The sequence below is a fragment of the Diadema setosum genome, chromosome 7, assembly GCF_964275005.1.
Source record: "Diadema setosum chromosome 7, eeDiaSeto1, whole genome shotgun sequence".
Classification (NCBI taxonomy): domain Eukaryota; kingdom Metazoa; phylum Echinodermata; class Echinoidea; order Diadematoida; family Diadematidae; genus Diadema; species Diadema setosum.
Genome location: NC_092691.1, coordinates 4,562,212 through 4,587,030, shown reverse-complemented (window position 1 = coordinate 4,587,030; position 24,819 = coordinate 4,562,212). Strand labels below are relative to the sequence as shown.

The 24,819-nt window shown below is 40.3% G+C and overlaps 1 protein-coding gene across 1 annotated transcript in view; it reads right to left on the bottom strand.

The window, feature by feature from the left end:
* LOC140230497 (eukaryotic translation elongation factor 2-like) overlaps positions 1-19,424 on the bottom strand; it is a 41,710-nt gene extending 22,286 nt beyond the window's left edge. The window contains exon 1 of the mRNA XM_072310651.1: positions 19,309-19,424. Coding sequence (XP_072166752.1) covers positions 19,309-19,311 — 3 coding nt within the window. The 5' untranslated portion in view covers positions 19,312-19,424. The remainder of the gene's footprint in view (positions 1-19,308) is intronic.
* Between the last annotated feature and the right edge of the window lie 5,395 nt (positions 19,425-24,819).

Sequence of the window (24,819 nt, the reverse complement as noted above, 5' to 3'; positions counted from 1 at the left end):
AAAATGATATCACAGCTATCTATGACCGAGAAGACGATTTTTTTTTATATGTTCGGTTAATACTAATGATATTTTTTTATATGAGAAATATGACAGATGATGCGAATATTTTATTTGGGTTGATGCAGTTTATTGACATGAAAAGAATTTTCTCGTTCACCATGCCCCTCGCGAGACGAATCAGTCTATGAACGTTCTCGCGGGGAACAAAACGTTTTATTATTCTGGCAGGCGGGGGGCGTGGGGGCATTGTGTTCGCACTTTCTCGCGGGGAACCTTTTGTGTATAATGCACTTTCTCGCGGGGGACCTATTGTGTGAGCACTTTTCTCGCGGGGGACCATTCGCTTTCTCGCGAGGGACCAACCACATCGCGTGCGGACCGTCCAAGACTGCACCGTATAGGAACTCACCTTAAGCAAGTTTGTGTACTGTCACTGAAAGATAAAGGCACTAGAACATAACAACCTCTTCGTCCTCTAAAATTATAATTGCGAATTCACTAATCATAATCTCTCGTGTTTTGGTGACGATCATGAGTAGGCGCCTACACAAAACGGAAAAATCGTCTCGGATCCCAGCAAAAAAAAAAAAAAAAAAAAAAAAAAAAAAAAAAAAAAAAAAATTACAGTCTTACAAAAGTGTATTGACGTAAATTTTATTTGCTGTCAATGAAAAATAAAGACAAAAAAAAGACTCTTATTCCTCGACGAATATAATGGCGAGTTCACCAATAAACGTTAAAGACAGTAATCTTCGTGTTTTGGAGACGATCATAAGTACACGAAACAAAAAGTATGAGTAAATGAAAAGAAAAGACAGATGACGATTCTTATATACGAATACGTTAATTGGGTTGATGCTTTTTATTGACACGAAGGGATTTTGTTCTTTTCTCGTTTAACATGCCCTTGGCGTAACGTGTATGAACACTGTCGCGGGTGACCAACACTTCCTTTCGGGGGGGGGGGCATTGTGTTCGCACTATCTCGCGGGGGACCAAACGTTTTCTCGCGGGAAACCTTTTGTGTATACGCACTTTCTCGCGGGGGACCTATTGTGTGAGCACTTTTCTCGCGGGGGACCATTCGCTTTCTCACGAGGGACCAACCACATCGCGCACGGACCGTCCAAGACTGCACCGTATAGGAACTCACCTGAAGCAAGTTTGTGTACTGTCACTGAAAGATAAAGGCACTAGAACATAACAACCTCTTCGTCCTCTAAAATTATAATTGCGAATTCACTTATAATCTTTCTCGTTTTGGAAACGATTATGAGTAGGCGCCTACACAAAACGGAAAAATCATCTCGGATCCCAGCAAAAATGATATTTTTTACAGTCTGCTATTACAAAAGTGTATCTAACGTAAGTTTTATTTGCTGTCAATGAAAAATATAGACAAAACTCTCGTATTCCTCGACGAATAATGGCGAGTTCACCAAGAACGTTAAAGACAGTAATCTTTGTGTTTTGGTGACGTTCATAAGCACACGAAACAAAAAATTAAGTCGGATTCAAGCAAATACGGTTCACAAAAAGACTTCCCTAGGCTCACAACAATCATACTTTAAAAACTGTGCTGGTATGTTTTTGTATCAGAAAATGAAAAGAAAAGACAGATAACGATTCTTATATACGAATACGTTAATTGGGTTGATGCTTTTTATTGACACGAAGGGATTTTGTTCTTTTCTCGTTTAACATGCCCTTGGCGTAACGTGTATGAACACTGTCGCGGGTGACCAAACGCTTCCTTTCGGGGGGGGGGGGGGGGCATTGTGTTCGCACTATCTCGCGGGGGACCAAACGTTTTCTCGCGGGGAACCTTTTGTGTATACGCACTTTCTCGCGGGGGACCTATTGTGTGAGCACTTTTCTCGCGGGGGACCAACCACATCGCGTACGGACCGTCCAAGACTGCACCATATAGGAATTCACCTGACGCAAGTTTGTGTACTGTCACTGAAAGATAAAGGCACTAGAAAAAAAAACAACCTCTTCGTCCTCTAAAATTATAATTGCGAATTCACTTATCATAATCTTTCGTGTTTTGGTAACGATTATGAGTAGGCGCCTACACGAAACGGAAAAATCATCTCGGATCCCAGCAAAAAATGATATTTTGACAGTCTGCTATTACAAAAGTGTATCTAACGTAGGTTTTATTTGCTGTCAATGAAAAATATAGACAAAACTCTCGTATTCCTCGACGAATAATGGCGAGTTCACCAAGAACGTTAAAGACAGTAATCTTTGTGTTTTGGTGACGTTCATAAGCACACGAAACAAAAAAATTAAGTCGGATTCAAGCAAACACGGTTCACAAAAAGACTTCCCTAGGCTCACAACAATCATACTTTAAAAACTGCGCTGGTATGTTTTTGTATGAGAAAATGAAAAGAAAAGACAGATGACGATTCTTATATACGAATACGTTAATTGGGTTGATGCTTTTTATTGACACGAAGGGATTTTGTTCTTTTCTCGTTTAACATGCCCTTGGCGTAACGTGTATGGACACTGTCGCGGGTGACCAAACGCTTCCTTTCGGGGGGGGGGGGGGGGGGCATTGTGTTCGCACTATCTCGCGGGGGACCAAACGTTTTCTCGCGGGGAACCTTTTGTGTATACGCACTTTCTCGCGGGGGACCTATTGTGTGAGCACTTTTCTCGCGGGGGACCAACCACATCGCGTACGGACCGTCCAAGACTGCACCATATAGGAACTCACCTGACGCAAGTTTGTGTACTGTCACTGAAAGATAAAGGCACTAGAACAAAACAACCTCTTCGTCCTCTAAAATTATAATTGCGAATTCACTTATCATAATCTTTCGTGTTTTGGTAACGATTATGAGTAGGCGCCTACACGAAACGGAAAAATCATCTCGGATCCCAGCAAAAAATGATATTTTGACAGTCTGCTATTACAAAAGTGTATCTAACGTAGGTTTTATTTGCTGTCAATGAAAAATATAGACAAAACTCTCGTATTCCTCGACGAATAATGGCGAGTTCACCAAGAACGTTAAAGACAGTAATCTTTGTGTTTTGGTGACGTTCATAAGCACACGAAACAAAAAAATTAAGTCGGATTCAAGCAAACACGGTTCACAAAAAGACTTCCCTAGGCTCACAACAATCATACTTTAAAAACTGCGCTGGTATGTTTTTGTATGAGAAAATGAAAAGAAAAGACAGATGACGATTCTTATATACGAATACGTTAATTGGGTTGATGCTTTTTATTGACACGAAGGGATTTTGTTCTTTTCTCGTTTAACATGCCCTTGGCGTAACGTGTATGGACACTGTCGCGGGTGACCAAACGCTTCCTTTCGGGGGGGGGGGGGCATTGTGTTCGCACTATCTCGCGGGGGACCAAACGTTTTCTCGCGGGGAACCTTTTGTGTATACGCACTTTCTCGCGGGGGACCTATTGTGTGAGCACTTTTCTCGCGGGGGACCAACCACATCGCGTACGGACCGTCCAAGACTGCACCATATAGGAACTCACCTGACGCAAGTTTGTGTACTGTCACTGAAAGATAAAGGCACTAGAACAAAACAACCTCTTCGTCCTCTAAAATTATAATTGCGAATTCACTTATCATAATCTTTCGTGTTTTGGTAACGATTATGAGTAGGCGCCTACACGAAACGGAAAAATCATCTCGGATCCCAGCAAAAAATGATATTTTGACAGTCTGCTATTACAAAAGTGTATCTAACGTAGGTTTTATTTGCTGTCAATGAAAAATATAGACAAAACTCTCGTATTCCTCGACGAATAATGGCGAGTTCACCAAGAACGTTAAAGACAGTAATCTTTGTGTTTTGGTGACGTTCATAAGCACACGAAACAAAAAAATTAAGTCGGATTCAAGCAAACACGGTTCACAAAAAGACTTCCCTAGGCTCACAACAATCATACTTTAAAAACTGCGCTGGTATGTTTTTGTATGAGAAAATGAAAAGAAAAGACAGATGACGATTCTTATATACGAATACGTTAATTGGGTTGATGCTTTTTATTGACACGAAGGGATTTTGTTCTTTTCTCGTTTAACATGCCCTTGGCGTAACGTGTATGAACACTGTCGCGGGTGACCAAACGCTTCCTTTCGGGGGGGGGGGGCATTGTGTTCGAACTATCTCGCGGGGGACCAAACGTTTTCTCGCGGGGAACCTTTTGTGTATACGCACTTTCTCGCGGGGGACCTATTGTGTGAGCACTTTTCTCGCGGGGGACCAACCACATCGCGTACGGACCGTCCAAGACTGCACCATATAGGAACTCACCTGACGCAAGTTTGTGTACTGTCACTGAAAGATAAAGGCACTAGAACAAAACAACCTCTTCGTCCTCTAAAATTATAATTGCGAATTCACTTATCATAATCTTACGTGTTTTGGTAACGATTATGAGTAGGCGCCTACACGAAACGGAAAAATCATCTCGGATCCCAGCAAAAAATGATATTTTGACAGTCTGCTATTACAAAAGTGTATCTAACGTAAGTTTTATTTGCTGTCAATGAAAAATATAGACAAAACTCTCGTATTCCTCGACGAATAATGGCGAGTTCACCAAGAACGTTAAAGACAGTCATCTTTGTGTTTTGGTGACGTTCATAAGCACACGAAACAAAAAATTAAGTCGGATTCAAGCAAATACGGTTCACAAAAAGACTTCCCTAGGCTCACAACAATCATACTTTAAAAACTGCGCTGGTATGTTTTTGTATGAGAAAATGAAAAGAAAAGACAGATGACGATTCTTATATACGAATACGTTAATTGGGTTGATGCTTTTTATTGACACGAAGGGATTTTGTTCTTTTCTCGTTTAACATGCCCTTGGCGTAACGTGTATGAACACTGTCGCGGGTGACCAAACGCTTCCTTTCGGGGGGGGGGGGGCATTGTGTTCGAACTATCTCGCGGGGGACCAAACGTTTTCTCGCGGGGAACCTTTTGTGTATACGCACTTTCTCGCGGGGGACCTATTGTGTGAGCACTTTTCTCGCGGGGGACCAACCACATCGCGTACGGACCGTCCAAGACTGCACCATATAGGAACTCACCTGACGCAAGTTTGTGTACTGTCACTGAAAGATAAAGGCACTAGAACAAAACAACCTCTTCGTCCTCTAAAATTATAATTGCGAATTCACTTATCATAATCTTACGTGTTTTGGTAACGATTATGAGTAGGCGCCTACACGAAACGGAAAAATCATCTCGGATCCCAGCAAAAAATGATATTTTGACAGTCTGCTATTACAAAAGTGTATCTAACGTAAGTTTTATTTGCTGTCAATGAAAAATATAGACAAAACTCTCGTATTCCTCGACGAATAATGGCGAGTTCACCAAGAACGTTAAAGACAGTCATCTTTGTGTTTTGGTGACGTTCATAAGCACACGAAACAAAAAATTAAGTCGGATTCAAGCAAATACGGTTCACAAAAAGACTTCCCTAGGCTCACAACAATCATACTTTAAAAACTGCGCTGGTATGTTTTTGTATGAGAAAATGAAAAGAAAAGACAGATGACGATTCTTATATACGAATACGTTAATTGGGTTGATGCTTTTTATTGACACGAAGGGATTTTGTTCTTTTCTCGTTTAACATGCCCTTGCACGTGTATGAACACTGTCGCGGGTGACCAAACGCTTCCTTTCGGGGGGGGGGGGGCATTGTGTTTGCACTATCTCGCGGGGGACCAATGTTTTCTCGCGGGGAACCTTTTGTGTATACGCACTTTCTCGCGGGGGACCTATTGTGTGAGAACTTTTCTCGCGGGGGACCAACCACATCGCGTACGGACCGTCCAAGACTGCACCATATAGGAACTCACCTGACGCAAGTTTGTGTACTGTCACTGAAAGATAAAGGCACTAGAACAAACCAACCTCTTCGTCCTCTAAAATTATAATTGCGAATTCACTTATCATAATCTTACGTGTTTTGGTAACGATTATGAGTAGGCGCCTACACGAAACGGAAAAATCATCCCGGATCCCAGCAAAAAATGATATTTTGACAGTCTGGTATTACAAAAGTGTATCTAACGTAAGTTTTATTTGCTGTCAATGAAAAATATAGACAAAACTCTCGTATTCCTCGACGAATAATGGCGAGTTCACCAAGAACGTTAAAGACAGTAATCTTTGTGTTTTGGTGACGTTCATAAGCACACGAAACAAAAAAAATAAGTCGGATTCAAGCAAATACGGTTCACAAAAAGACTTCCCTAGGCTCACAACAATCATACTTTAAAAACTGCGCTGGTATGTTTTTGTATGAGAAAATGAAAAGAAAAGACAGATGACGATTCTTATATACGAATACGTTAATTGGGTTGATGCTTTTTATTGACACGAAGGGATTTTGTTCTTTTCTCGTTTAACATGCCCTTGGCGTAACGTGTATGAACACTGTCGCGGGTGACCAAACGCTTCCTTTCGGGGGGGGGGGGGGCATTGTGTTCGCACTATCTCGCGGGGGACCAAACGTTTTCTCGCGGGGAACCTTTTGTGTATACGCACTTTCTCGCGGGGGACCTATTGTGTGAGAACTTTTCTCGCGGGGGACCAACCACATCGCGTACGGACCGTCCAAGACTGCACCATATAGGAACTCACCTGACGCAAGTTTGTGTACTGTCACTGAAAGATAAAGGCACTAGAACAAACCAACCTCTTCGTCCTCTAAAATTATAATTGCGAATTCACTTATCATAATCTTTCGTGTTTTGGTAACGATTATGAGTAGGCGCCTACACGAAACGGAAAAATCATCTCGGATCCCAGCAAAAAATGATATTTTGACAGTCTGCTATTACAAAAGTGTATCTAACGTAAGTTTTATTTGCTGTCAATGAAAAATATAGACAAAACTCTCGTATTCCTCGACGAATAATGGCGAGTTCACCAAGAACGTTAAAGACAGTAATCTTTGTGTTTTGGTGACGTTCATAAGCACACGAAACAAAAAAATTAAGTCGGATTCAAGCAAATACGGTTCACAAAAAGACTTCCCTAGGCTCACAACAATCATACTTTAAAAACTGCGCTGGTATGTTTTTGTATGAGAAAATGAAAAGAAAAGACAGATGACGATTCTTATATACGAATACGTTAATTGGGTTGATGCTTTTTATTGACACGAAGGGATTTTGTTCTTTTCTCGTTTAACATGCCCTTGGCGTAACGTGTATGAACACTGTCGCGGGTGACCAAACGCTTCCTTTCGGGGGGGGGGGGGCATTGTGTTCGCACTATCTCGCGGGGGACCAAACGTTTTCTCGCGGGGAACCTTTTGTGTATACGCACTTTCTCGCGGGGGACCTATTGTGTGAGCACTTTTCTCGCGGGGGACCAACCACATCGCGTACGGACCGTCAAAGACTGCACCATATAGGAACTCACCTGACGCAAGTTTGTGTACTGTCACTGAAAGATAAAGGCACTAGAACAAAACAACCTCTTCGTCCTCTAAAATTATAATTGCGAATTCACTTATCATAATCTTACGTGTTTTGGTAACGATTATGAGTAGGCGCCTACACGAAACGGAAAAATCATCTCGGATCCCAGCAAAAAATGATATTTTGACAGTCTGCTATTACAAAAGTGTATCTAACGTAAGTTTTATTTGCTGTCAATGAAAAATATAGACAAAACTCTCGTATTCCTCGACGAATAATGGCGAGTTCACCAAGAACGTTAAAGACAGTAATCTTTGTGTTTTGGTGACGTTCATAAGCACACGAAACAAAAAAATTAAGTCGGATTCAAGCAAATACGGTTCACAAAAAGACTTCCCTAGGCTCACAACAATCATACTTTAAAAACTGCGCTGGTATGTTTTTGTATGAGAAAATGAAAAGAAAAGACAGATGACGATTCTTATATACGAATACGTTAATTGGGTTGATGCTTTTTATTGACACGAAGGGATTTTGTTCTTTTCTCGTTTAACATGCCCTTGGCGTACCGTGTATGAACACTGTCGCGGGTGACCAAACGCTTCCTTTCGGGGGGGGGGGGGGGCATTGTGTTTGCACTATCTCGCGGGGGACCAATGTTTTCTCGCGGGGAACCTTTTGTGTATACGCACTTTCTCGCGGGGGACCTATTGTGTAAGCACTTTTCTCGCGGGGGACCAACCGAATCGCGTACGGACCGTCCAAAACAGCTCTATGGGAGCTTCCGTGAAGCAAGTTTGTGCCGCTGAAAGATAAAGACACTAAACATAGCAACTTCCGTGATTTGGTGACGATCATGCGTAGGTGCCCATACAAAAAAGAATAAGAAAGAAATCAACTCGGCTTCCAGCAAATGATATTACAGTCTATACTAAACTTTTGCATTCGTTATTCGTACTGAAGTACTCGCTGACATTATTACTATTACTTTAGTTGTTTTTTATTTCTTCAAATCATAGAGTAACTGCTGTATAGTCCAAAACGTTGATTTATTAGTCTATTTGATCATCTTGTCCATTTTTTTTCGTTGCTCAATCCATTGTTTGTTTGTTTTGTTTATTTTTTCTGTTTTCCTTTTTTTTTCACAAACGACATTACAAAGTAATGTATGGTCCTTATACCCAGCGACGGCAGCATGTGGATGTAACCAAAAGTTTTCAAAACTTGCATGGATTGTGATTTTGCTGCCGTAGACAACGTTTTATATCCATGCGATCGTTATATGCATGGCGAAATTCACTTCATGCCCTGAAATAGCAGGGAAAGATAGTCACATAGACAAAGTTCTGCTGATTTCAATAGACTTGTTGCAACATTGTCCCGCTCGCCATGCAGTCAATAGAAGCGGTTTACTCGTAGTTTAATCAGGGAGGTAGGAAAAGACCCCACCTCCCTGGTTTAATCCTTTGTGAGTGTACGCTCTGGGAAGCACAGACCGGGACAATGATTTCTTCTTTGTCTTGGTTGTCCTATTGATCCTGAAAGCGGGATCGGGACTAAAGAGCTTCTTAATGACCGAACCAGACAGCGACTGATAGAAATCACATGATCAAAATAAGCCGACATTAATGATTATCTCTTTAACTGTGGATACGGCGTCACCACGTGAGACACCTGTGGACGATTGTGCAATAACAGCATGACCTCTCAACTTGAACACATTGATCACCAACGTTCTGATGGAATTAAGTCATCATGAATCCATGCTCACTCAATGTATATGTTATATGTTTTATGTCAATGATAAAATTTGTCTTTGTTTTTATTTCTTTAGTCAGGGCTCGACACTAACTTTTATTTTTGGTAGCCCGATCGGGCCTCCAAAATCATTGATTTTTATTTCTTGGAGGCCCGAAAGTAAAATCTGGTGGCCCGAAAAAAAAAATCAAGAAAAACATAAGAAATACGAAATCGGTCCTACTGAACATAGAAAATGAAATGGAATAAGTATTACTGATGTGATACATGTACCCATGTCTAAAATAAATGAAGAGAAAATTCAATCATCTTAACACCGTTATTCTGAGTTCTAAGATTTAGCAACTAGGCTTATAGATTATTATAAAAGTTGATGCCTAGTTAGGTGGTCAAAACTTACGTTTTAAACGATAGAGTGGGAGTATTTGCAGACATTTGTGAACATCCGACATCTGTTTTGGCATTATAAACAGCTGGAAGTTACCGTTATTCATTTTTGTGATTGTAAAAGCAATTATCCAACATTTACTAGTATTTTAACACCGTACGGAGCCGAATGTTACTATTATTTTTTTTTTCAAATGTAAAAACAAGGAACTGACATTCATTTTAGCATCTTACGGAGCTAATGTTATCCTTATTCATTTCTCATGAACGTGAAAGCAAACATCCCCCATTTATTTCAGCATCTAGATAACTGAGCCGATTAATACCGTTAATCATTTCCGAATGTAAAAGCAATAATCTGTTTCATTTTAGCATCACGGGGCGGAATATTACCGTTATTCATTTTAAAATTAAAAAAGCAAACATCCGACATTTGTTTTATTATCGTACGGAGCCGAATGTTACTGCTGTCCACTTCCAAAAGTGAAATGATAATTGTCTGACAATTTAGCATTGTACGGAGCCGAATTTAGCTGTTTTTCGTTTTTGAACGTCAAGGTAGACATCAGACATGAAATATTTTACCATCAAACGCAGCTGAAAGTTACTGTTATTCATTTCGAAATGTAATAGCAAATATCATCTGACATTCATTTTAGCATCGTATTGAGCAGAATATTACTGCTATTCACTTCCGAACGTAAAAGCAATCATCTGACATTTATTTTAGCATCTTCCTTAGCCGAATGTTATTGCTATTTACTTTCGAAAGTAAAAGCAAACATCCGACGTTTATTTAATCATCATTCGGGGTTGAATATCATTGTTATTCATTTCCGAACGTCAAAGGGCAAGGGATCATTAACGACATTTATTTTAGCATCTTCCGCAGCTGATCTGTTATTGCTATTTCCTTCAAACCTGAACGTGAACATCCGGTATTTATTTTACTACGATGGAGTTGAATATTATTGTTGTTCATTTCCGAACGTCAGAGCAAAATTAATATTCGACATCTATTTCAGCATCTTCCGGAGCTGAATGTTGTTGCTATTTACATTCGAACATAAAAGCAAACATGAGACATTATTCTTATCATTCACCTGAACGTGAACATCCGGTATTTATTTTACTATCAATGGAGTTGAATATCATGTTTATTCATTTCCGAACGTCAAAGGGATCATTCGACACTTACTTTAGCATCTTCTGGAGCTGAATGTTGTTGTTATTTACTTTCCAACGTAAAAGCAAACATCCGGCATTTATTTTCTCATCGTACGGAGTTGAATATTATTTGTATTCATTTCCAAACGTCAAAGCTAAAATTCCACATTTATTTCAGCATCTTCTCGAGCCGAATGTTATCCTTACTCATTTCCGAACGCAAAACCAAACATCCGACACTTCTTTTAGTATTATACGGAGCCGAATATTACCGTTATTCATTTCCAAAATAAAAAGCAAACATCCGGCATTTATTATCTCATCGTACGGAGTTGAATATTATTAGTATTCATTTTCCGAACATCAAAGCTAACATTCCACATTTAGTTCATCATCTTCTGGAGCCGAATGTTATCCTTATTCATTTCCGAACGCAAAATCAAACATCCGACACTTATTTTAGTATCATACGGAGTCGAATATTACCGTTATTCATTTCCAAAATAAAAAGCAAACATCTGACATTTATTTTAGCATCTTACGGAGCCGATTGTTACCGCTGTCCATCTACAAAAGTAAAGGCAATTATCCGACTTTTTGGTGGCCCGATTGGGCCACCACAATCTTCATTTCTGAAATTTTGGTGGCCAGACGCGCGTTTTTGGTGGCCCCGGCCCACCGTTATAATAGTGTCGAGCCCTGCATATGGTGTAACGTCACGAATTTATGGTAGTCTGTATACATAGTGATGACGGCATATGGATGTAACCAAAAGTGTTCAGAACTTTTGCGGTACGGAAGGTGATTTGGCTAACATGGACTACGTTTTGCATTCATGCGACTCCACGTGTATGACTTGCAAAATTCACTTCATGCCCTGAAATAGCAGAGAAAGGTATCACAGACAAAGTTGAGCTGATTTCAATAGACTAGTTGCAACATTGTCCCGCCCGCCATGCAGTCAAAAGAAGCGGTGGAGTTCCTACCTCCCTGCTATTGATGGTTTAATCCCTCGTGAGTTAACGCTCCGGGAGCACAGGCCGGGACAATGATTTTTTTTTTCTTTGTTCTGGTTGTTCTTTTGATCCTGAAAGCGGGACCGGGACTAAAAAAGCTTCTCAAGAAACGAACCAGTCAGCAATTGATTAATAGAAATCACATGATCAAAAAATGAGCCGACAATTACATCTCGTAACTATAAGGATATGTTGTCAGACACGACCCGCTGACGGTATTTAGATTACCTTGGGTGCATGTATAACAGCACCAGTATTCAAATTTAGCATGCATAGTGATCAAAGGTGTCAAAATCAACGAAGCCATAGGCAGGGCTCGACACTTACGGTGGCCTAGTGGCCCGGGGCCATCAGAAACGTACGTCGGGCCACCAAAATTTCAGACGAAGATTTTGGTGGCCCGATCAGGCCACCTAAAAAGTCGGATGTTTTCCATTATACTTTTGGAAATGAACAGCGGTAACAATTGGCTCCGTAAGAATGTCAGATATTTGCTTTTAATTTTGGAAATGAATAACGATAATATTCGACTCCGTTTGATACTAAAATAAATGTCGGATGTTTGTTTATACATTTAGAAATGAATAATGGTAAGATTCAGCTCCGTACGGTGCTGAAATTAATGTAAGATATTTGATTTGCGTTCGGAAATGAAGAAGGAAAACATTAGGCTCCGGAAGATGGTGAAATAAATGTCGAATGTTTGCTTCCACTTCCGGAAATGAATGATAATAATATTCAACTCCGTATACCATGATAAAATAAATGCCAGATGTTTGCGTTTACGCAAGAAAATAAATAACAATAACATTCAGCTCCGGAAGATGCTAAAGTAAAATGTTGAATGATCCATTGACGTTCGGAAATGAATAACAATAATATTCAACTCCGTACGATGATTAAGTAAATGTCGGATGTTACTTTTACTTTCGAAATTATATAGCAATGACATTCGACTGCGGAAGATGCTGAAATAAATGTCAAATGTTTGCTTTTACGTTCGGAAGTGAAAAGCAGTAATATTCTGATCCATGCGATGCTGAAATAATTGTCGGATGTTAGCTTTTAAATTTCGAAATGAATAACAGTAATATTTAGCTGCGCTCGATGGTAAAATAAACGTTTGATGTTTGCTCTGACTTTCGGAAATGAATAACAATTAGGAGTCCCTACGATGATAAATAAATGCCGGATGTTTGCTTTTTACGTTAGGAAGTAAATAGCAATAACATTCAGCTCCGGAAGATGCTAAAATAAATGTCGAATTACGTTCGGAAATGAATAACAATAATATTCAACTCCGTATACGATGATAGAATAAAATGCATGTCTTTGTTTGATTTTATGTTCGAATGATGTAAATGGCAATAACATTCAGCTCCGGAAAATGCTAATATCAATGTCGGATATTTGCTTTGACGTTCGGAAATGAATAATAATAATATTCAACTCCGTACGATGATAAAATAAATGTCTGATGTCTGCCTTGACGTTCAAAAATGAAAAACAGTAATATTCGGCTCCGTACGATGCTTTATGATTGTCAGATGATTCGTTTCACTTTCGGAAGTGGACGGCAGTAGCATTCGGCTCCGTACGATAATAAAATAAATGTCCGATGTTTGCTTTTAAATTTGGAAATGAATAACGGTAATATTCTACTCCGTACGATGCTAAAATGAATAACAAATTGTTGCTTTTACATTTGGAAATGATTAACGGTATCAATCGACTCAATTAGATGCTTAAATACACGATGTAAATAGCGGATGTACCTCGCGAGAAAGTGCAAGGTGCCAGATGAGAGATGAGAAAGTTCCTACAGTGATTGGTTTCTCGAAAATCATGGCATGTGGAATTATTTCCGTATATCTTTATTAGATATGCCAAATGGCACCAGGTAAGTGGGGATCTCTCTCAACCTCCCTGCATGCGTTAATCGTCCAACTGCCCACAAAATTAATTTTATCCACACTACTAGTAGGCGGATGGCCATCCAGCGATAGGAAATTTACAAGCTGCCGAACGCAGGCAGGCAAAAATGCGTGCAGATTACAAATTGCAGTATTTTTACTCTTAGGCATGTCTGCTCAGGCGTCTGCAAAACAGATTCATCCCACTCGCGACTACAAAGCAACATAACACGGAAGCAAGCATTGCAAGCAGAGTGCGAGGTTTGTTATCGGTCCTTTGTAATCGATTATGTGAGAATTCCTTCCACTATCGATCAGACGATGAATCTCGCACAATAACGCGTGCGGCCGTGTTCACTCGCGTGTGTCGGTGGTCCCCCGCGGGAGACCAAAATCGGGTGTCCACTTTCTTTCGAGCAATACTGTAATTAACCTATTTCAAAGGACATATATGTGCACTTGGGGCCTTGTCAAAATTATTCTGTGAAGTTATGATAAAAAAAACCCTCAAAATCTTATCCCAATTCGTCCGTCTGTTAGTGTTTATTTCGTCCAGGCCTACAATACCATTCGCTGAGCCCAACCAGACGCCGTGCGAAGTGTGTATAGCTACTGATTTATGGGCAGCCATTACATGGACACACACACAAACACAAGCCTCGCCCGCGGCCGCGTGGTTTGTTCGCGCGATCGCACAGTGTTCGATGTGTCGGCTCCGCAGAAGTGCAGTGAGGCAGGCTTTTAGTGACCCTATTACTAGTCAAACGGCATTCCATACAGCAAGAAAAGCTCGCAAGCTGCTTAGTGCGTGGTGGTTCATGGGATATCACCTTGGCATACGGCTAATAAGGTACCGATAATATAGGGCTGTAAAGTCCACAATTGCCGAAACTCAAATTTTTGGATTAAGTCAAGTTTTGGCACCGGTCTTGAGTAACTGCGGCAGTAAGCGGCCGTGCGCCCTTTCGCGGCAGGTACAACATACTAGGTATCGCTAAACACAGCATTGCACTGTACATGCACACTACACATATAGCACACTACCAATCAACAAAAATCAACCAATAAAATGGGCACAATCTCCGACAAAAGTGAAATTTTCTTACCTAAATGACAACATATCGCATCAAAAATTTTATTTTCAGTACTTCTTAACCCATCCACGTCTCATCCCACAAAAAACGTGGGAAGCATTATTTATGACCAAAAGAGGGCGTCCTCAGACCTCAGGCTTGGCCAGGAGCTGTAGAATAATTTTAGCCAATCACAGAGATCCTTACTGGGACTCAGAAAAATAATTTATGCAAAGAAACCTATTTTAGAATGCCTCTTATTGGCCAAAACACCTGCCAGGGGTTCGAGCCTGCTGAGAAACTAATCAATATTCATGTTTACAGCGCGCATGCATCTTTGTTGCACCAGCAACTGCAGTGATTCCTTACGCGCGGTATCGTGATATCGATCTCCTCATAGAGTGCTTGACAATATCTGATTACGCGAGCTCTTGCTGCGGGGATCCTTGTGTGTACGGTGTGTACGTACGTACAGTGTGTGTGTGTGTTGAATTCCATTTACGTTAGTGAGTGTGGGTAACTTCTCAACGTTTCCCGTCCATTTCTCTCTCTTTTCTCTCTTTTGCTTTCGTATCATTCTATATCTTTTATTCTCAGAGTACAATCGTACTTCTGAGAGTGTTTTGTTCATTTTTCTCAGTGACTATCTCGTTTGCAACAATTTAGAGGTGAGTTTTTGTCCTAGTGTTTGTTGAATTTTTGGATTGAACACGATGTAGCTTATCTACGTGTGTGAGAGAACATCGTAGTTTGTGTGGTACCCACTCGTTTGTTTCCGTGTAAGCATTTTTACCGTAAAGTGTCTTCATCGTTCGTCTTCCAAGCATCGTGTTTTCACCCTAGTTTTCCTTATCGTAGTTTTTTACCTCGATTTTTTTTGCGGTGCAAGATGTTCTGTGTATTTTTTCTACGGTAAAATGCCATCGTTGATGATCTTCGTGTATTCATTACTAGTTTTTCACCTCCGTTTCATTTTTATGTCTAACGTAGCGTAGTTACAACTATGTTTAGAGCTAGTTAGCTAGGTCTGCGATGTCTGTATCGTTTGCTGGTGTGTTTTGTGAGCTGAGAGTGACTATGATGGGAGTGATATTCACGGTTTTGCTGTGGTGGAGGTGATGGAAAGATGCAATTTATTTCGTGTAACCATGCATGACGTTGATGGCGAGTAAAACTACGACACGAGTAGCCTAGCCTAGGCCAATGACGAGAGCGACACTGAAGTCAAGAAACGGGGCTGATGCTCGCTCGTGCACGGGAGTGGTCTAGAGACCTGCATTATTTATAATTTTTTTTTTCTTATTCACTCGGGTATCTAGTGCTACAAACCCAAAATTCGTGTCTCTGAAGAAACTCAACCAAAAGCTTGACAACAAGTTTGCATCAGGTCTATTCTGTAGTAAATATTGGATCTAGATTCTAGGCCTAAATGGCGATGCTAATTTAGTTTTCATTTAGAACTCGACGAAATCCATTTTCTTTGCTCATTTTTCAACTGATAAATTATTTAGAACTGTACTAAAATTCTGATGTACTGCATTCACCATTGTAATAAAGAACCTGCTGATCAGGTGTTGTATTCTATCCTTTTCATTTCCTCCCTTGGTTTCCTTCCTGTCACTTTCTTCATTGACCCTGGATGGAAAAAAAAAAAAATCCCATCTTGCCATGTAAAGACAGAACACATACCATCATGAAATATCATGACATTGAAATAATAATGAAAAATATATAAGTGACCAAAATACTTGTTTGTGAAAATAAATAACAAATGAAAGGTGATTTCTTATGGAGCAGTTCTTTCAAATGTCAAACAGCTTCGATAATGAAGCAAGTGAAATCTGAAAACTATCCTGGCAACAAGTTGATATTGATAGGGAATTCTAACGAAAACTGTCACACCATTTGATGTTTGAATTTGTCTTTTTTATTGGATGAGGTTATAAAACTATAAATGCCACCGATAAAATAACAATCCTCTCAATTTGAACAAGAGCAGTAGGGTGGTACACTGGTACGACTCCGTAAACAACTGATTATATATGCATCGTATCCATGGGCAACTGCGGGATAACTGCAAGAAGGCGCAGGAAATTAGACTTGAGTCAAGAACGATTATTTATTATTATTTTTTTATTCAAACTATTATTTTTTTTTCTTGGACTGGAAAAAAGCCAAAATATTTCATATTACGCTTCTAAAATATATATGAATATCTGAAATCTTTTTATCGTGATTTTATGAAGAATTAGAATTATTTTAAAAAATATAAATACTAGATGGGCTGAACAAGGAAGTCTAATTTCACCCCAAGAATTTGCAGCACACCGCATCTCGGGTGCATTCCTAGCGTTCTTGCCGCACTCAGCTCTCACCTAGCTAGCTGCCATGTGCAAGCCAGTCACAGTGCATGTTCACCGCGCACAGTACACACGTTGTAGCCAGTTCACCGATCTCATTCCTGATCTCGTGCGTGTAGAAAATTCTCCCAAAACTAAGCCAGACATGATTTTGGAACATACATTACAGTGTCAAGACCTTTTCAGTGGACTTTGAATTCGCTATTTGTCTGTTTTAGCTCTTGAATGTACGACTTCGAACGTCCGATTTGTTTTTTACCATACCACGTGGAGCTAGCTGCGTGTTTTTTCAGCCCCATGCTTCTCCACACACGTCATCACATACACACAAGCCATCGCGATCGAAGTTTGAGCGATAGCGATAACATGTGCGGAGCAGACATGCGGATTTCAGCACAGGGTAAATGAGTAGTTGAACGTATCACGATTGTAAAACAAATCTTTTTCTATGTCTCTGCAAATTTGAATTAGGTTATCTCAGTATAGATAGATTATGATACATTACAAAATAGATTAGCAATAGCAAGAACTTGCGTACATGAGCGTTATTAGATAACGTTGCAAAATAAAAACCCCGTCATTGAATGGAATGTTCCAGAGCTATCTCTGGGGGCTCGAGGACACTATGGACACGTCTATTCGCAAGTGGGTAAGATGTGATTACAGATTATGGCTTGAAATGAAGAGGATTTATGAATGAAATACACAGAAACAATATTTTTTTCATAATTCCTGCACAGTTTATTATTTCTTTTCATAAAATCCACATAAACTAGTGCTGCATTGAGTCAAGTAAGTGCATATTAGCACGAGTGTACACGCATCATCCCTCCTGCCTAGTGGGAATGACACAGGCAGTTTTTCAATGACGTATGAATGCTCTTCACGTGTAGATCGCGCCGTAGGGAAGATCGCGCCCAAGTTCATGGCCAACTTACTAGGCAGGCACGATTTTACAGATTACACAGAGGCCCGTACGTGGATGGGTTAAAGAAACAATGGTGTAAGAAACTGGATTTTTTTTTGTTTTCCCGATGTTCATGGATTTTGAAAACATATCCTCGCGTAAAATAGAACTTTCACGAGCCGATGTGGGCCGCCATTTTTTTTCGGAAAGTGGATGTTACCATCGAAAAAAAAAAAGAGAAAGACATCAACAACACTGCCAGAATTGCAATCCCTGTTTGCAGCCAGTGCATGTGCGCCCGCTATTTTCACGTGTTTTCGCAATGGGAATTGGCGCTTACGCAACGTTCGCAAGACATGTGAAGGTGTTCAGCTAAAGATCGCCGAGCACACTCGTATTGCTTAGGGATTGTACATTGTGCCGCAAGCAGAGCTACTGTACTACGGCGGATATCGGCGAAAATTGCGACGGGTTTTGCCCTGGTAAATCATGAAAACTGTGATTGTCATTGGTCAATTTTTTTAATAACAATAGCGTTTATGAATAATATTGCCTATGATATATGGTGATGGTTGAAAATAATTTGCCTGATTTGTTTACACTTACAGAGTGGAGAACCCCTTAAACTGCCGCAAATGGGGTATTCTACTCTCGCACTAACACACTAAGTAGTAGTCAAACCTTGGTGCAGGCTTTTTAAAGTACAGCCATATTTTACCACTGTATACAAGTCAACAGACTTCTTGGGCATTGGGTGGGCTTGACTTGGCAAGTTGGAAATTGGGGTCTTCACTCACAACCACGTCTTCTCAACATGTAAATTGTGTAATTTATTTGACAACAGAGGACGCTAATAAATTGCTGGAAAACGACATCAAACCGGTCTCTTTCTCCGGAACTACCCGTACCAAAATAGACGTTTATAGAATTTGGCTCATATTTTCCATTACTTCTCCAATTCCACAAGACAGAAATGTGTCATCTGAATTGAAAAGAACGATGATTCTCAACAACTAAATTAAATTTACAGTACCACGTACACCTACATTGTACAGTGCAAAACTATTGCGCAAACTGCGAAGTCCCCATACGTTTTCACTCACACACACACACACATCCCCCGTTATCCAACTCCGTTCATTCATTCTCCGAGGATGATACACATCTCAAATAACCCTCGTATTTAACTCAAATTCTCAAATTTTCAGAGAATTTACAGAAACAACTTTTAAACAAATACTTCAAATACATAGATTTTCTCTGATTGCGTTTAGATGATGCTTACCATCTTGGCTAGATGTTATTTTTACTCCCTCCAGCTGTCAGAAGCCCTTACACGGATAACACCGGTAATCGAAAAGGTCCTACGTCAGACGTACACGTAGCACGTGAACATCACATAGTGGCACACACAATGATCATGCATGAACCGTGGGCTCGCCCGCAATATATGCAGTTTTGTCTGACTCCTACCTTTTCAATATAAGCGCTCTCCGCAACCGTATGAAACTGCCATATCAACGATAATAGACATAAGAAACAACCTTAGGTCCACATGCCAATTGCGCAATATCCGTGTCATTCATTCCGTTGCGCGACATGTCGCAAGGAATGTTAATTTTTGTAATGTATTTTATTAATTTTGTTGTTCTTTTCCTTTTTCATCTTCGCCATTTATGCCTGAAGGTTAGTATTAGTCGTTCAAAACAAGTCTCCCGAAGCACGACATATTTAAAAGAGTGACAGTGTTGTAATCCAACTGAAATGATAATTATGATAATAATTGGGGGGGGGGGGGGCCTATAAACTGATTAACAAGCTTAGATGACGTTTTACCGTAAACTTGGTGCAGTCCTTGATCCTATACCACACTGGTTTACATAATTATTGACTAAATGAATGGTTATGATTATGCATCAATAATTGGATGAATTGGTGAATGAATGAAGCAATGATAAATAAATAGATATGCATGTATGTTTACCACTACAAGAAAAACAAGTAAATGCATACCAGTCCTATCGGCCCTAGCATAACCATTACACACAATTGATAAGGCACACACACATGGTATGTTACCAGGGAGGTGGGTGTCTTCCCACCTCCCTGAATATACATTATAGGCCTACAACTATACATGCACATGATAATAAACATAAATGTATATAAATGACACACGCAAAGATAACAAACAAAAGATGACAACGGCTTGGTGGAAATGAGATAGACCTTTGATGCTTTAAATAAACCACTGGTATTTTGTCGTTCTTGAGCTAAGCGCATATCACACACACACACACACACACACACACACACACACACACACACACACACACACACACACACGCACACACACACACACACAAGCACACACACAAATGCCGCTATTCACATTTAATATTTTATTGAATATTTTGTTATTAAATGTTGTAGACATGTAGGGTCTGTCAATTCAAAACATGATTGTCATTGTTACAATCTTGAATTCAATTTGTTATTTTACCGGCAGCTAATGCAATTGTTGTAAAACAGGATTATTTAATATGCATGCTAAAATATAGAACACGAATCTCTTGTCGCAGAGTTTTGTTAATCCGTTGCAACTTTTGGATCATAGTGCATTGTTCCCTAGATGACATGAAATACAAAAAAAAAAAAAAAAAACTCATGCGAGACATTATTGTGAGCATATCTGTTGATGTGGTTCATTATAGGAGTTAGTTCATCGATGCATATAGAACAAAAATCCGTTGGGAATGGATCGAAATTCAAGAGCAATATTTTGAAAATCATCAAACTGCAGATCAATGGCGTCTGGATATAGGAATATGACATGATCAACTTTAGGGCAAGATGAAGGATCATGAGAAGAAACAATGTTATTTGTTTTGTTAGCAAAGGATTAGGCCTCGGTAGGTCTCTAAGATTCTAGGACTATTACCCCTGGACAATACCCCAGACCATTCCCTGGCGATAATCCTTTTCCCGCATCTAATTCTAACCCTTACCCATAGAAATCCCAACCCTAACCGTAATCTTAATCCTTACATGATCCTAATCCTATACTATAACCGTTATTTTTTTGGGGGGGGGGGAGTGGGTATCTATTGTCCGCCGGGGGGGGGGGGTAATTGTCCTGATACGATCTATACACAGCGGTAAGCCAAAGAGAGGGCATCGATTATGTATGTGAGGGTATGTGCAATTTCCCTTCTGTTAATGCCTTGTCTTTGTTGTTAAAATTGGTGTTATCAGTTTTTAAGATAATGTAATTAGTGTGGCATTTTTCTTTCGTGGTGTGGGGGGGGGGGGTATCAATATGAATCAGTTTTGTGTAAACTGTTAGTTTTGTTTTATCTTTTCTTTTATTGCCTCCCTACTGTAAAGTTTGATGTAAACCAAAATACATGTAGTTCTAATACGGTTAGTCTTAAATTCGGACTTTTATTTGGTGGTGGTTGGTTTTTTGTTTTTTGGGTTTTTTTTACAATAAAACCGAAATTGAATTGAATTGAATTGAACTGAATTGAATTGAATTGAATTGAATTGAATTGAATTGAATTGAATTGAATTGAATTGAATTGAATTGAATTGAATTGAATTGAATTGAATTGAATTGGACCGCCGTTGAATTAAAAAAAAAAAGAAAATCTTCCCACCCGGATCCGGACCGAATTATAGTATATGGATGCTTCCTTTAGAAATATCTGATTATCTATTTCCAGCTTAGATTTACTCCATAACGTCTCTCAAGCCCTCGGAGTACTAGTATTGTTTGTTTTGCATCCCGAAAACAAGGTCTAGCAGTATTATTCGTCTTGGATGGTGTAAGAGGAGCACGCTGATTATATACCATCCTATGTATAAGATCACCGCTGTCAAGTTCGCTATATTATATACGTAACATGTCATAACAGGGCTGCGGAAAGTTTTTCAGGGTGGGGATCGGGAGGCATGCGCGACCGAGAGGGTGCTCAAGGTCAATGGTCTCCCTTATCGAAATTCGTAGGTGTTGTTGTTCTTGTTGGGTTTTGTTTTGTGTTTTATAGCAGCCAAAAAAAGAAGAAAAAAGTGAGGCGGAGGCAACGGCGTAGCCAGGATTTCATCTTAGGGGGGGCGGTTAGTCTGCGAGGGAGCGAAGCGACCGAGCCCGAGCGAGCGGAGCGAGCGAGGGGGGGAGGGTGTGGGAGGGGGGTGTCCCCCCTCCCACGGTAAGAACTTTTTTGCATTTGGATGTTGTAAATGGTGCAATTTGATGCATGTTTTTGCGCGTTTTATCGACGTGAAACAGTCCCACTTGTTTATGGTAGCAGTTTATTTTGATGTAGATTATTATTGAACAATTTGCCTATAAAAGGGTATAATTTAGATACACTTCTTGTATTAATTCTTTTCACTGAATATCATGAACGCGACTGAACCCGAGCGAGCGGAGCGAGCGAGGGGGGAGGGGAGGGTGTGGGAGGGGGGTGTCCCCCCTCCCACGATAAGAACTTTTTGCATTTTGATGTTGCAAATGGTGCAATTTGATGCATGTTTTTGCGCGTTTTATCGACGTGAAACAGTCCCACTTGTTTAAGATAGCAGTATATTTTAGTGTAGATTATTATTGAACAATTTGCCTATAAAATGGTATAATTCAAATATTCTTTTCACTGAATATCATGAACGCGACTGAACCCGAGCGAGCGAAGGGAGCGAGGGGGTAGGGGAGGGTGTGGGAGGGGGGTTTCCCCCTCCCACGGTGAGAACTTTTTACATTTTGATTTTGCAAATGGTGCAATTTGATGCATGTATTTGCGTGTTTTAACGACGTGAAACAGTCCCACTTGTTTAAGATTGCAGTATATTTTAGAGTAGATTATCATTGAACAATTTGCCTATAAAATGGTATAATTCCAATACACTTCTTGTATTAATTCTTTTCACTGAATATCATGAACGCGACTGAACCCGAGCGAGCGGAGCGAGCGAGGGGGTAGGGTAGGGTGTGGGAGGGGGGTTTCCCCCCTCCCACGGTGAGAACGTTTTACATTTTGATTTTGCAAATGGTGCAATTTGATGCATGTTTTAACGACGTGAAACAGTCCCACTTGTTTAAGATTGCAGTATCATGAACGCGACTGAACCCGAGCGAGCGGAGCGAGCGAGGGGGAGGGGAGGGTGTGGGAGGGGGGTGTCCCCCCTCCCACGATAAGAACTTTTTGCATTTTGATGTTGCAAATGGTGCAATTTGATGCATGTTTTTGCGCGTTTTATTGACGTGAAACAGTCCCTCTTGTTTAAGGTAGCAGTATATTTTAGTGTAGATTATTATTGAACAATTTGCCTATAAAATGGTATAATTCAAATACACTTCTTGTATTCATTCTTTTCACTGAATATCATGAACGCGACTGAACCCGAGCGAGCGGAGCGAGCGAGGGGGTAGGGGAGGGTGAGAGGGGAACCCCCCTCCCACGGTGAGAACTTTTTACATTTTGATTTTGCAAATGGTGCAATTTGATGCATGTATTTGCGTGTTTTAACGACGTGAAATAGTCCCACTTGTTTAAGATTGCAGTATATTTTAGTGTAGATTATTATTGAACAATTTGCCTATAAAATGGTATAATTCCAATACACTTCTTGTATTAATTCTTTTCACTGAATATCATGAACGCGACTGAACCCGAGCGAGCGGAGCGAGCGAGGGGGTAGGGGAGGGTGTGGGAGGGGGGTTTCCCCCCTCCCACGGTGAGAAGTTTTTACATTTTGGTTTTGCAAATGGTGCAATTTGATGCATGTTTTTGCGTGTTTTAACGACGTGAAACAGTCCCACTTGTTTTAGATTGCAGTATATTTTAGTGTAGATTATTATTGAACAATTTACCTATAAAATGGTATAATTCCAATACACTTCTTGTATTAATTCTTTTCACTGAATATCATGAACGCGACTGAACCCGAGCGAGCGGAGCCAACGAGGGGGGAGGGGAGGGTGTGGGAGGGGGGTGTCCCCCCTCCCACGGTAAGAACTTTTTGCATTTTGATTTTGCAAATGGTGCAATTTGATGCATGTTTTTGCGCGTTTTATCGACGTGAAACAGTCCCACTTGTTTAAGGTAGCAGTATATTTTAGTGTAGATTATTGTTGAACAATTTGCCTATAAAATGGTATAATTTAGATACACTTCTTGTATTCATTCTTTTCACTGTATATCACGAACTCGACTGAACCCGAGCGAGCGGAGCGAGCGAGGGAGTAGGGGAGGGTGTGGGAGGGGGTGTCCCCCCTCCTACGGTGAGAACTTTTTGCATTTTGATGTTGCAAATGGTGCAATTTGATGCATATTTTTGCGTGTTTTAACGAGTTGAAACAGTCCCACTTGTTTAAGGTTGCCGTATATTTTATTGTAGATTATTATTGAACAATTTGCCTATAAAACAGTATAATTCAAACACACTAGTCTTCTTGTAATAATTCTTACACTGAATATCATGAACGCTGTCTGTTCAGCAATCAAACAGAAAAAGCATGCACACGAGGGTGTAGATAGGGGCATATCCCCTCCCACACGAAGGTGATTTTGCGTTTTCAGACCTGAAATTCAGCTCGCGGAGCTTTTGCGTTTTTAGAATTGAAATAAAGCGATCTTGGTATAGCCACAGTCTGCTTCTTTGCATGGCGGGGGGGGGGGGGGGGAAACAGGAAGAAGGCGTTGGCGAGTCTTATCTCCACTCTTCCCTTCCGATGGAGCTTGTATCTTTTTAAGGCTGAAATTGAGATATCTCGTATACGCATAATAAGCATATT